Source organism: Cavia porcellus, unplaced genomic scaffold (assembly GCF_034190915.1).
Source record: "Cavia porcellus strain 051 isolate PalLab524CR breed Dunkin Hartley unplaced genomic scaffold, mCavPor4.1 scaffold_30, whole genome shotgun sequence".
Taxonomy (NCBI): domain Eukaryota; kingdom Metazoa; phylum Chordata; class Mammalia; order Rodentia; family Caviidae; genus Cavia; species Cavia porcellus.
In genome coordinates this window covers 37,617,298-37,632,010 of record NW_026947513.1, presented here as the reverse complement: position 1 = coordinate 37,632,010, position 14,713 = coordinate 37,617,298, and the positions used below count along the sequence as shown (strand labels likewise).

Genomic DNA, 14,713 nt, shown 5'->3' with positions numbered 1-14,713 from the left:
TAGAAGGAACCAGTGGTTGCAGACCATGCATGGATTTAAAAGGCCCTGTGGGTCTGATTTTGTACCTATCTAGAATAAGTGTGAGATGCAGTGGATGGGAAAAAGCATTTTTCTCTACCAAAATCATTCCAATTTTACTTTCTTTTAGGTTTTAGATTACTGTCTTCTAGGTTTATGTTGGGCTGGACATTTTGCAGCTTTGCTGAAAAGAAGCTTATAGGCCCAGGGCATCTCCATCTCTTTGAAGTGCAAACTCCAGGGAGAGGATGAAGCTCAGAATGGTGATGGAGTGGTGTGAATGGCACAGGATAGCATGAAAGACCAATTCTCAGTCTCACTGCATTCTCCAAGCCGCCACTTAAAATAATAAGTGGATGAAGAAGTTCCCTGTATTTGTGGTTATGCTCTGTACTTACTACCAACATAAAATAAATTCTTCTTACAGATAGGAACCCAATAACTGAAATTGAGCCCTCCCTTAGCTTTTTTGTAAGTATACAGGAGAACAGGACCAAACCGTCCAAATGTTTACACACACATTAGCCCATCCCTTTTTCTCCATTTACAGTTCTCTCAAATAGGGTGCCAATGCTTTTTTTAGTCTGCTATTGTCCTTCATTTATATTCTCTAAAGAAAGAATATTTATGGGGATTAAAACTTAGCAAACTAAGGGCAAAAGAATTGCACGTTTAATATAATCTGAAGCTGAGTTCAATATACTTTTCAGAAAAAAAAAAAAAACCCTACAATTTAAGATAGCTGTGGTCCCAAAGTCCTACTAAAATGGATGATATTTAGTAAATATTTTCTCCCACAACAATCACCAACTGTATTTCAATCTAAATGCAAGCTAAATTTGACATGTTTAATGTACAACATTAAATAAAGATTTGCTGTTGCATGTAGTATATTTGCTAACATGCCTTAGGAAACATCTAACATGTTAGTACTTTTATCTATTGCTGAATTCTCAAGTATGAGGATATTCAAGGAAAAGAGTTTCTTATAGAAGTTGGAATAAGGAAAAATGGAAATCATCATAATTAAATCGAGGCAAAATCGCTATTTAAGTTGATAATTTAAATGACAGGATGAAATACTAAAGTCAACTATTATCCACTAAAAAACACATGGCGAACCCAAAGGTTACATGATAGAAACTACAATGTGCTCCAATTTCCAAGGAAAATAATAAGCAAAAGAATGAAGAAGCAAGTGAAATGGCACTGGAAAAATGAACACAAAGGACTCTTCACCAGAAGAACAAACTGAAAGTCTACAGCAAGCTCGCCTACAGTTAGCCACTCTTTGTTTATGCTTGTAGGACACGTGATTTTAAAATATACAGAAAAAATTCCATATTTTAACATCTATTTGACAAATACAGACTTGTAGCTTGGTTCAGAAACTTAAATATTTTCATAAATAATTAGGTTATAATCAAACGATAGGCGCCAAATTTTAAAGGGATGATTTAGCATGTGTAAAATTTAATTTATGAAGGATTTTTTCTTTTGCCTTTTTAAATATTTAATGCAGTGATTCACTGACATCAATTGCAATTGGGTAGTCTCATATTCATTAGATCCGTTTAAAGATACACCACTAAGTCACAAGATAATTTTAAATGAATGCCCAACAGAAATTTGGACATACTTAACACAGAGGAACGTACCACAACGTAAGCAGATAAGTATTCAATGTGGAACAAGTCTGTACCACAGGAAATCGCTGTTACTGCGGCACCAAAGCAAGTGACACCCAATTAACAGAGGCAAAGCAGAATTTCTAGGGGAGCAATACACCTGCAGTCTATTTATTCTGCTTCTAAGTTGCGTGCCACAGTATTTTCCTGCACAGTTTGCTCTTCTGCCTCAATGTGAATGACAGAAGCTCTAATGATTCTTCAGTACTGATCTGACAGCTGGTTCATGGGACCACACTGATAAATGGAATTTATCAGCCATTCAGGTCATTCTTACTTGATGAAGGGTCTGTTATCCTCATAGCTAAAGAATGCATAGACATAAAGACAAGAACACCAACATTAGCATTTTATGACAAAGAAATTCATATGAAATATATTCTGCTCCCCAAAGGCCTCTGCAGCCCACCTTTCTAAAAAGTATAATAACGTTCCCATTATATCCAGAAGGCAAATCCTAAAATGACCATGAGAACCTAAATAATAAGGAATAAAATCAATCTTGCAGTACTGCAATATCCCTTATAAAACTAAAAAGTTTCATTTTGCCATCATGTGCTCGTATTACTTTTGACTTGACAGAGACATTTATTTCTTAGAAAATGAGAAATTTTATGAGCAATCTGGAAAAGGCTTGGGGGCATGCTTAAAATGATAGATTTCAAGACACCTAAAGGTATCTTTATTCTGTAATCGTAGATAAGATTACTTAATCATGGACAGTACACTTCTAAGTAATTTTAACTTACAGATGATGAACCTGTGTTAAAGCTGATTACCTTAAATGCTTTTGGTTAGTGTACTAAGAAAACAAAGTGCATAAACCTTTGTAGTAACTGAAGCAAACATATAGCACCTTTCCACTGACATTCATCCACTAATTTATTAAGTATCATTCTGGTTAAATAAAGTCCTACTGCTGAATTAGTAAAGGTAAGTTAGGAGACAATTTGAGTCACCTTTTAACAAACATGAGTTCTTTGTGTGAGAGCACAAAGAAGGAAAAGAAGTTGCTTTTCTCCTTCCCTCTTGCCACAGGCAATATATTCCCCTATTTTATGCATAAATCAGTAATGCTCTTGGAAGGCCCCATCTGTGGTGTGTTTCAAATAAAGAACTACTGCTAAAAAGTAACTATCCAAGATGATGAAATAATAAAGTGTGGAGTGAGAGGCTGGTAGGATTTGAGGCCAGTTTGCCTGGGGTTTAGATCCTGGCTCAGTCACTTGCTATCTACTTGATGGTGGGCAAAAACTAATTAAATTGTTGTGGCAATTTACCCATTTATAAAATGATAATAGTTATGATCTAAGTTCCTTTTGTCTCAGGGTAAGTTTCTTGGGGTAGTGACATAATTTATTATATATTAAGGGCTCAGAATGGTACCTAATATGCTTGATAAATGTTACACAAAGTTATGTTGACTCAGCTGTCTGAATTCACACTGAAAACACAAAATGTTTATTCACCTAAAGAATAAGACACTTAGTACATAAATGCTGAATTTTCAGATTCACGTGAGGCAGGCATTTCAGGAATAATAGACCCCAGTAGAGGAGATGCAGGGGAAGTAAGTGAGTAGATATAGCAGGACATGGCTGGAGCTCTGTTGCTATCCAAATTTAAATTAAATTTAAATTCATTAAAAGAAAACAAAGTTTGCAGTTTGGTTCTGCAGCCCCTCAGTCACATTACAAGTACTCCAAACCCTCACAGAGGTCACAGGTACAATAACATCAGACAGGGCAGCTCTCGAATCGCCCCAAGGTCACCTAAGTTCTACTGTACAATGCTGAGTTAGGACGAAGAATTTTAAGCTAAGAAATGCAATTCCACGAGATATTTACATAATGTCATGAATGTGGTTTGAAAGGTTTAGAAGAATTTCCACAGACCGAATACATTTTATAGATATAAAAAGTACCAAGAAAATCCTTCACTTACATTAGTATCTAAAATTTATAAAGCATAATAATATATTTCATTACATGCATTATGGTCCATCTATGATGCTAAGCTCATGGAGAGAATTATCATTTTTATACAGTACAGGAGAGAAGTTAGTGCAAAGGGATACCTGCAAAAATGCTTTGCACAATTGTATCGAGGTATATAAATGTTTTAAAAAACTAAAATACAAAGCTTTCACTGTAATTGTGGAAGTGAACATGCTTTGCATTTAGGACGAAACATCAAAAAGGGTAATGGTAGTGTGCAGGTCAGCACTTTTGTTAGCAGGTGTGGAGAAGAATCAGTCACCCACCCAGACAAAAAGGCTGTGAATTCTACCCTGGGTGGGGGCGAGCTGCAGTTAGGGCTGGCACTGCGTTCACTGGGACGTGAGCAGAAGTGATGTGTGACATTTCTAGGCCTTGCCAATTAAAGGGCTGGAACTGGGCTCCCTCTTACCATTTGTTCTTGTTTGTCTAGAAAGAAGTGATTGTAGAGCGAGCCTCAGACCCCAAACTGGAAGCTGCCTATTGATGTGGAGCTGATGCACTAGATTTAGGTCACCTACTTCTAGACTCATGTACTAGCATTTAAACCACTATCTTATATTTTTTTTAAACCTTGGTATATCTTATATGATAATTAAAAAGCATTTAATTTTCACATATTAGCTATAAGAATTTCAAGTATAGTTTCATAAAGAAATTCATGTTCTTGGTTAAAAAAAACAAATTCATTAATTTAACTTCTAGTATGGCGTATTAATAGACAGTGTTGTAAAAGCTGATGTTCACTGAACATTGCAGATGTCAGTGAGGCCCATCACTTTTGTCAGATATTCCATTAGCTTAGAGAATTAAGTTTAATTATTTCTCTCCATCACATTCAAATTAAATTGACAGTACTGCCATCAGTTATGGTTGCAAAGCTATACTGTTGATTTGTTTATTTTGATTTGAGAAAGCCGATCTATAGAATTAGCTTATAAAGCTGTAAAATTTACCAATGAAAGTCCAAATCCCTGGTTGCATGATATGAAGTATCACTGTAATTTTTTGCTATCCAAATATAGACACAGAGACATACCAATGCTGTTGGGTGGCTGTTAAGGGGAATTTATAAGTGATCTCATAATTTCTAAATGTTGATTTACTGAAAATTAAGTAAAATAACTTGAACATAAAGAATTTTCATGAAAAATAAAGAAGAGGCACTCTTTCCAAAGCATATTCTGCTGTCAAATACATTATTTTATATTGATTAATATCTAAAACATCATTATCTCAAGATTTATTTCTAAAACAATATGTTTCTTAATCAAAAAATATTGTAAGGGCTTACAGTATCACTACAAGCTGGTGATAAACAGACAAAAATTACATGAATTGTTCAATATAGATAGAGGACATTCTTTCTCTGACTTCTGCTGTTATTAAACAAAAGTTTATTACTTTTGATATATTCCAACCAACTTTTACTTGAAATTCAAGATAAAATTGAGATTAAATTATATAAATAATTTAAAATGTCCCCTTCCACAATATTTCCCTTTTTGAAAATTTATATTTATTTAGACAGAACAGAGTATTTTAAAAATGTAAAATGAACAAGGCTTGGTGTGAAGGAAGGATGCTTGAGAGTTTCATCACCAGGCAAAAGATCTTGTCACTGACCAGCTGCTGTAAGTAATGGGAAAGGACTGATCTGGACAGACCTGCTAACTCCATTCGCTTTAAGATTCATACTCAACAGAAACACCCCTGACGTTGTTTGAGGATTAGCTAATCCAAGGTCACGAGTGAAGTGCATTTGTATGTTGAGTGGGTCTTGCCTGTTGTCTCTCCGCCAATGAGGCTTCCAAATCCAGGGCAAGAGAATTCAGTTATCCATGCAAGTGTTAACCACTAATCTGGGTACTTACTTTAATGCTAACAGAAAGTAAAGATAAAGCACAAGCTTTCCGGAAGAAAGCTTCATTTGAGAAATAGGAGAAACTGGTAAGGCTCTGCAGTTACAGGAGTTGCCAAACATTAAGCAGGACCCTTAGCAAAGGAAACACAGAGAATAAGGAGAATACTCCAGCTTGAGCAGACAGAGGAGCAACACTGATGGGAAAAGATCGGACTGGCCATTTTACAGAAGAATGGTGATTGACTGAGTGATTGGTGTATGTGTGTGTGTGCACACTTACATGTTGCTCTGCATTAAACCAGAGTCTTATCAATGAGCTGTATCGCTGATCTTTGTTCAATTTTTAAATTTTGAGACAGGATCTCGCCAAGTCATTAAGTTGCCCAGGTTGGGCTGGAACTTGGAACTCTCCTACCTCAGCCTGCCAGAGAGCTGGAGTTACAGGCTGATGCCAGCATGTCCAGCAAGGAAACCAGTCTTACAGGCTTTACCCTGGGCCAGAACGCAGTGTCTTAAGTCATTTTCTCATCACTGACACACAATAGCTGACTTTTAAAACTACTAAAGCAGAGGGGTTGATTTTGGCAGTTTTCTGGCACCATTTGATTGGCTCCAAGACAGAAATGGCAGAATGGAAGTCTTGGGAGGGAAGAGAGAGAAATGAGGAAGGGAAGAGGGAGCCACACCCTTCCAGATCACACCCTCACTGACTGGCTTCTTCCCACCGGGTGTCACCTCCCACAGCACAAGGACCTCTGAACTCATCCAGGAATTCACCCATTGCTGATTACTCTGCCTGCCTGATCCTACCACCTATTAAAATGGCACATCTCTGAACACAGGAGGCCTTTAGGGGATATTCTAGATAGAAACGATAATTATCATTATCTCAGTAGTGGTTTTAGGGAGCTTTGATGGGATCCATAGTGACCAGGGTTTAGAACTTTCAGACATTATACCAAGGGAGGGTCCAGAAATCAGATACCCTATAAATTTTAAAATTTCTTCTTATCTTGATGTCCTTAGTCTTGAAGTGAGATGTCGTCATTGTCTACTTAAATTTAGGATTCATAATTTTGTTTTGTCAACTTTTCCTAAACAGTTAGTATACTTACACCCAAAACTTTAAGATAATAAAAGCTATAGGGATAAAGTTCTATTCTGGTTTCAGTTACCATCTGGAGGCCAAAGTGAAAACATAGATTTTAGCAAATACTGATGTGAAGTCCCTAATTGCCTCGGAAGAAAGCACACAGCATACTTTTAATGAATAACAGATTAAGGGCCCAGGAGCTTTTACTTTGCCCTTATGATGGACTCTGGCTGCCAAAAGGATCCAGTAGCAACCTGAACTAAAGGACTTCTACTGACCTACTTGGAAATGATTTAAGACACACCGCTTTGATGCACGACCAATCCAGGTCTTTCAAACTACAAAGGTCATTACAAAGTCAGTTTTAGCACTATAATGGTTACAGGAAATAAGAAAAGTATAAAGAAGCACAGAAAAACCTTTTGATTACCTGGCCACACATCTTAACAGGCAATGGAGGAGCTATGCCTTAAGTAGGCCATGTTATTCAATCAAATAGACATTTATTAACTAGAATTACAGGTTATATCACAATATTTATCTAAGGTAGCATAAACTACCTGGTACCCAGCAGTGAGGGATATTTAAGAAATCATGGCTAGAAAAGTAGTATACAGAAAAAAAGTGAAAGTTTCATTTTCACATATTATGTTGAAAATGCTCAATGAACTGATTTTTTTAAAGATAGAAATCCTAACTGCTTTACAGTTTTTTCAGAATTATTTTTATGTTACTGGGACCATCCCATCTTAAATTTATGCTACTATATGCACCAGAATAACATACTACTAGAGAAAGATTAAAAAAGGAAAAAAGTATTTACAATTTGATTGAACAGTTCTTAGTATAATATGAACAATATATTATTGATAATCATAGGCCTAAATCATTAGATATTAATGTTATTAAAATTCATTAATTTATAGCCAGGTGTGGTGGTGTACTTCTGTAATTTCAGCACTTAGGAGGCTGAGGCAGGATGATCATTGGGAATTCAAGAAAAGCCTGGGCTACATAGTGAACTTAAAGGCATCCTGAACTGCATGGAGAGAATTTATTGCCAAAAGAAAGAAAAAAAAAAACTGATCAATAGCATAAATACAGAAACTGTAAAAAGCAATATATTTGACTTATGAATTTTATTGATGTTAAAATATTACTAGTCAAAAACTACATTCCTAGATTCCTATCAAATTAATCAAAAGAATAAAATGAATTGAATTAACAGTAAGCGGTTTAGAATATAGCACAAACATTTTTATGCTATAGCATAAACATTTTACCCATGGCTCAAGTCTTCATGGCAATACTACAGATTTAGTAATAAAACATCAGTATTAAAATTTTAATCATAAATTTCCTGCAGCTGATGAACCAATTAAGTCTGAAATTTGAAGAATTTACTATGATAAATCAGGATCTCTAAATGTCAAATCTGTGACAGATAAAAGTTAATTATATTATCTAAAACTTAATCTTGTGTAAATTTCTATAGAAATACAAATAAAGAACTAAATAGTATTTAAAAGAAGTTAGGAGTATTAATAAGAATGAGTTATCAAACTGCACATGGACAATTATGTGTTTATTACAGTTTACTATCTCCATCTGTCAAATTTATAAGAAGAATTGGTATGTTATATGCAAATAAGTTATACAATTTCAGATTCTTAGAGTGGAGTCAAATAATAATATTACTAATTAATTATTAATACTAACATATTAAAGGCTCTCTAAGTGACTGAAAGAATGGACCTGTGAACCAGATTGCTTGTTTTGAAAGCCAGGGGAACATGTTATTATTTGCACCTCTGGGATTATTTAAACTCTCCGCATCCTGGCTCTCATCTGTGAAATGAGGATAAATAGAGAAACTTCTTCGGGGCCTCTTATATGCAGTGAATAAAGTGGTCTTACCCTTTCATTTAACAGCCAAAAACATGTACATATGCAAAATTTTAACACATAAAAATACTAAATAAATATTTGTTATTACACTTACTGTGTCATACTTATGACCTTAAAAAGATACTGTAGGGAAAACCTCACACTAATTGCCATTTCAAGGTTTGTTTGTTTGGGTTTTTTTTTTCTGAAAAGTGTTTTGAAAATTCACATTTCAGTATAAATTCAAAACAGATAAAAGTTACTGAGTTGATTCATTTTAAAAGACTGATTTATATAAAGTTTCATTTTGAATAAACTTCAGGCTTAGTAAGTGCCTTGACAAGTTTCATTTAAAGTAACTTAACCTTAATAACCGTCAGTTTATAAATCTTAGGAATTTACATATTATGAATTGAATAGGATTATAAATAAATTCCTAATGAATGTGGAGCTGGACAGTCAAAATTATCTGGCTTACATGAAAAAGTCAAGCTCAATTCATAAATGTATCATATTTTCTTTTGAAAATGTTATGAGGTAATAAGAAAGTCATTTAATTTTTACAATGCTCACTATACATCCTTCCACAGTGAGTTAAATAATAAAGATATGTTGAATTGCATGACTCCAGAATAGGGCCCTTAGGAGGTTATCAGGTAGTACCAACTATTCAAATCCTCCCTGAATTCTAAAATTATCATTCATATGAAAGCCTGAAAGTCCTTTATAATTTTTTGGTAAAAACATTTGGAAAAGTCACATTCACAGGTGGTGTACAAAGAAGGCCCAATAATGGCTCAAGATCTCTATCACAATTTTAATATAGAATCCCAGTCAGATGTACTTGTTCTTAATTACAATTTTTACTAGAAATTTCAACATACCTTTATAAAGTGATGTGCATGAGAAAAACTGTAAGGAATGTTAAGAAAGTTTTAAGCAATACAACAATAAATCCAATTTTGTAGTTATAAAAAAAAGTTTAAGTTACAATAGAATGCATTTTAAATTCAGTACTTCATAAACTTCAAAAGTAACCTTAGTAAAGTGCAATACTGGTCATAAAAATCAATACCAATTGAGCAAGGTGAAGCATTCCTGTAATTCCTGCTACTTAAAGATGAGGGAGGAGAATCAGAAGCTTCAAACCAGTCAGATTCTAGACTCAATCTTAAAATAAAAAAATAAAAAGGGCTGGGGATACAGCTCAGTGGTTGTGCTTGTATTGCATGGATTAGTTCACCAATGCTGTTTAAAGAAAAAAAAAAAGCCCACCACAGTATATTTTCTGATAATAGTGAAATGGAGACTAAATATCAGTAACTAATGAAATATACAGATGTACATGCAAATATTAATAACTATCCATCTATTACTACATTTCAAGAAAACCTCAACTACCTCATAACTTTGCAAATAAATTCTCTGTAATGCTCAAGTAACAATCCTTCTTTGATTTAAATTAGCCTTAAGTACAGATGAAGAAAAACTTTTGAGTATACTTTATTAGGTAAAGACAGTTTAAGGGGACAAAAAATTTTTTTAAGAATATCTGATTTAAAGACTTCATTAAAAGTTCTTAGTAAGTTATTAAGAATTTTAATTCAAACTAATCACATTCAGTTTTTCATGGAGATATGGGTTTAAATGGTAGATTCCTTATGTTGATACAATAAACCTTTTTTTGTCAAGTTCATGGAAATCATTGTATATAATGAAAAAAATTATATATATGTATGTGCATATATAATGCATATGCATAACCACAACCAAACAAGGACATAGGTCATCCATGGGAAAGTTCATAACATTACCTGTCCTGACAACCTGAGATGAAAAAAAAAAAAATTAACTTGTATGATTTAGAATTTTAGCAATAGCTACAAGTATGAATTGAATATGATCCTTTCCATACAAAATACAAATGAACTGAGAAAAAATGGAGTTGAAACTATTGGTAGAGTTCAATATTTATCCAGCATAAGATCAACCTACAATAAAATTTTCTCCCACTTAGTAATAATAGAATAGAAAATCAAAGAGAAATTGGGTATCATTCCAAAAAGCCAAAACCCCAAACAGTTAAAAAATTAGTTCAGCAAAAAATTGAATTCATCACAATGAAAATACTGTTTCAAATCTATGTAACAGTGGAATGCAATATCTCAGTAAATGAAGATGTATCCATATCTATGAATGACAAGGCTTAATTTTAAAATACACTGGCTCTAACGATTTAAGATACACACATATTGTAATTATAACTGAAACAAGATGAATGTATTGTGAGAATTTGAACAAGTAATTCTGAAGTTTATGTGAAAAAATAATAAAAGTTCAATTTTGCAAGAAATCATGGAAATAGCATTCATTTACCAAATATTAAGCAAATTCTGTAATAAAGTAGTAATGGTAGAGGGGCATACAATATGTCTACAGAACAGAAAGGAACACAGAAGCAGGTTAGTTACAGGCAGGCACACAAATCCACATGGAAAAGATGGAATATTTAGTAAATGATATTGGAAAACTGGCTCATTATAAAGAAAAACAGAAAATGCTCAAAACAATTACAGATCTCAAAGTGAACTGTGAAATTTTTAAAACAGTACAGAAAATAAAAGGAAATAAAATAAAAACATACATTTTAATTCCTAATTAACAAAAGTTTCTATTAAAAGATTTCAAAAGCACATATGCCATAGGAAAAAGCTAATTTTTAAACGTTTACATCACAAATTATATGCCTATACTTATATTTGTAATAAAGAGAACAGTCACAGATAAGGTGTAGACTGGAAAGAGATATTTGCAATGTTAAAAGAATTAAAATGTGTAACAGTAAGTAAAAATAAAGACAACTGGAAAGCTAACAGGAAAAATGGAAAGGCTAAAAATTCTTAATACAAGATGAATGGTGTAAATATATGGGCCGGAAATTTCCACTAATAGAGCCCTTATGAGTATTAACTGATGTGTTGGCATACATCCTCTTACTGAATGAGAGATCTTTGAGAAACCTTGCCACAGTTAATCAACAAGATGTAATAAATTCAATGAAGGCAGAAATATCAGAAAAATGCAACAGCCATTTCTGTTCCAAAGAAAATGAGCCTGTATTGGAGTTATATTTTGGCATTTCTAATGTATTAACACCCAGTGATAAATAGTACTTTTTATATTCATGGCCTATTTTTCTAATCTCATACTTAAATGATTTTAATGATAACCAACACAATCGATCTTAGTTTTGGAACAGAGAGGATTTCTGTGTTAGCAATTTTAAGTATCTTGTTTCAAATAGCAGCTTTCATACGCAATAATGCAAAGTATTCTGGAATGTGTACTCTAAGGGCACATTTATAAGTGTCAGGGACTTTGATGACAGATCTTTTAAAATACATAATTGAATATAGTGGAAAAAATCAACAATTGGGACTAAACCAAATAAAATAGATTAGGAAATTTTTAAGTGTGGATTAGGAGCTCAAAATGCTTAACATGCCATTGTATGGTCTGCACTTTTTAATTACAAATCTAATGATTTTTTAAAAATGTATTTTATTTTAGATAGCTACAACAAATACTTTCAGCACTATTATACTTGTTTCCCAGCATTTATATACTTTTAGGTAAAGAAATAATATTTTAAAATAAAATAACACTCCTATTGTAAATTGTACCTGAAAAATAGGATGAGAAAAAAACTGAAGTCTGAAATTATTTTTGCTTGCATATGAGATACTCAATTACAATGAGAAGCAGCTGATAGGTACCCATGACATGGAGATGTTTGGCTGCCCATTTGTAATGATTAATCTGCCAATCAGTGATCATCTATGTCACCTTGAATCACAGAGCATTTTATAGTCATCTTCGTGAATTGTGGTAAAATCAAATAGCCTGGAGCAGGATCCCTGAGGTTTATATAGCAAAGTCTTATGAGGAATTTTTGGAGAACATATTGGTAAGACAAAGTGCAAGCGATGCTCTTGCCAGTGAAGTATTTCCTATGGCTGATGGGTGGAATTCCACTGTACAAGAGAAAGAGGGAATGCAAGACTGCAAACAGTGAAAAGGAAACCTTTTCATTGCCTTTCTTCTCATGTTTCTGTATATCCCTTATCTAATCAAATTTTCTAGTACTTCTCTTCTCCCTCAAAAAATATTTCTTATCCTTTGAAATTCATGGTTTAAAATTTTTAAAAATCCTTCTTATACTAAACGTCATTGTGCAATACGACTTAGGTAAAATTGAGGTAAAATTGTCCAAGCAAACGGACTGAAGTTACCAATTCCTTCACATGCCATAAATAATGGCAACGCCATGGTCAAATCCCCTCTAACCCCAGCCGCACTGAGGTTCTTGATAGCAAATGTTTCCCTCCGCACTGCTGTATAGTTGGTGGACACAATTTCAGGGCGATGCCCAAAAAGTGTACCTGTTTAAAGCTTTGTTCCCAGTGTGACAAAGCTGCAGGGTGGTCAGACCCTGAACAGTGGAGCTTAGCAGGAGGTCACTGGAAGGGATGAAGGTGGGTCTCTTGTAACTCCACATTAGTTCCTGTAAGAAGCTTTATGTAAGTGGACCAAGCCCTCCTTTTGGTCTGGTTTCTTGTCTTGCCATGTGACTGCTTCCCTGTACAATCATGCCAATTACCATGATGTGGAGGTTGGCTGGGAGGCTTCCCAGTGCCAGTGATATGATGTTCAGAACTTTGCGCTCCAAAACTGTGACTTACATTAGTCTTTTTCCTTTGTTAACTATTTAGATTCTGGTGGTTGGTTATAGTAATCTTCCATTCCTCCTTGTTTTGGTTACCTACTAACATCCCCTGACTTCTTCTTCTACTGCTTCCTCATCTTTTCAGTATGTATACATCACCTACTTCATGTGCAAGCATTTTGCTCTTACCAGCCTACAGGTCAAGGCATCTAACTAGTTTATATCATCTCTCCTCTTCACTGAGAAAAATCAAAGGCAGACCAAACTATGCCAGGACAGAAACTCCTCAAAACTACAAACAGTGCTGGCGAAAACACACAACAAAATTACTACAGATATTCGAAATTCATGATGATAAATCTCTAATGGCACAATGATATCTAACAAGCCGATTATATTTCTTCAGTATGTAGGCTCTCCCATTTTTTAAAAGCAGTATTTCACATCTTTCTTCAATGCAAAACTTTGGCCTATCCTAATGTTTCAGCGGAAAGTTATATCCTATTTCCTTGAGGGAAAAATGACAGCTGCAAGTATATTGCTGCACTGTCCAGATGTCCAAGCCCTGCAAAGCTCCTGCATTCTCCTGCAGCTGCTGAGGCCTCTGCTGGCCGGCTGCCACATACAGTGTTTCCACATTACCACACTGACTCTTCTTCTTGGGTGGTTTCTGGCCGTAATTCACTTTACTAGTAACTTATAGATCTCTACTTCTAATACAGAGAAGATTGCTGGAATGTGAAGGCTCTGGACATACAAATTTTGCTAGCCAGATTTTATATCTTATCATTTAAAACATACTTAAACACGTCTCTTAGTGATCACTGTAATCTGATCCATATTAGGACTCAAAGCTCCTTAAGCATGTTCTGTGAAGTGATCTAAACTGATGTTACTGAAAAGAATTTTTTATTTTTAGTCTCTTCATGTAGTCTGGGTTGGCCTTAAACTCACTAGATAGGCCAGGCTGGCCTCAAAGTTGCAGGGATCCTCCTGCCTCAGCCTCACAAGTACTGGGATCACAGGTGTGCATCAGCACGCCTGGCTCTTGAAAATCTTTTAAAAGTTAAACACAAAATGACATACGAGTGACCATGCAATGTGATGTGACATGGCACTTGTGACACTGGTTCAGGAGGATCAGCCGGTCAGTTTGAGGCTGCCTATTTCTGACCAGCCATGCAGTACTTAGGTGAGTCAGTCCCTCAAAATCTCAAGGATTATACACAGATTAAGTAAACTAACACATTTAACACCTAGCATACTGTACAACTTTGGTAAGTTAACAGTTCTTATTATTTTGCACACTTTCTCAACAGGTGATAGGACATTTTAAACCTCTAATTGGTATTTAATCAAGTGTAGGAATTTCAGCTGATTTAAAGACGGACCCACAGAATACCGGTCTTTTACTTTGAAATGAGGATTACACTCTTCCTT

The 14,713-nt window shown here is 34.6% G+C and overlaps 1 protein-coding gene across 41 annotated transcripts in view; it reads right to left on the bottom strand.

Annotated features, from left to right (window-relative positions):
* Positions 1-14,713, bottom strand: part of Adgrl3 (adhesion G protein-coupled receptor L3) — a 798,686-nt gene that overhangs the window by 69,263 nt on the left and 714,710 nt on the right. For 26 of the 41 annotated variants that reach the window (XM_063240383.1, XM_063240357.1, XM_063240358.1 and 23 more), the window contains one exon: positions 1,984-2,010. The exons of the other annotated variants lie outside the window; for them this stretch is intronic. In XM_063240383.1, coding sequence (XP_063096453.1) covers positions 1,984-2,010 — 27 coding nt within the window. The remainder of the gene's footprint in view (positions 1-1,983; positions 2,011-14,713) is intronic. 41 annotated transcript variants of the gene reach the window in all.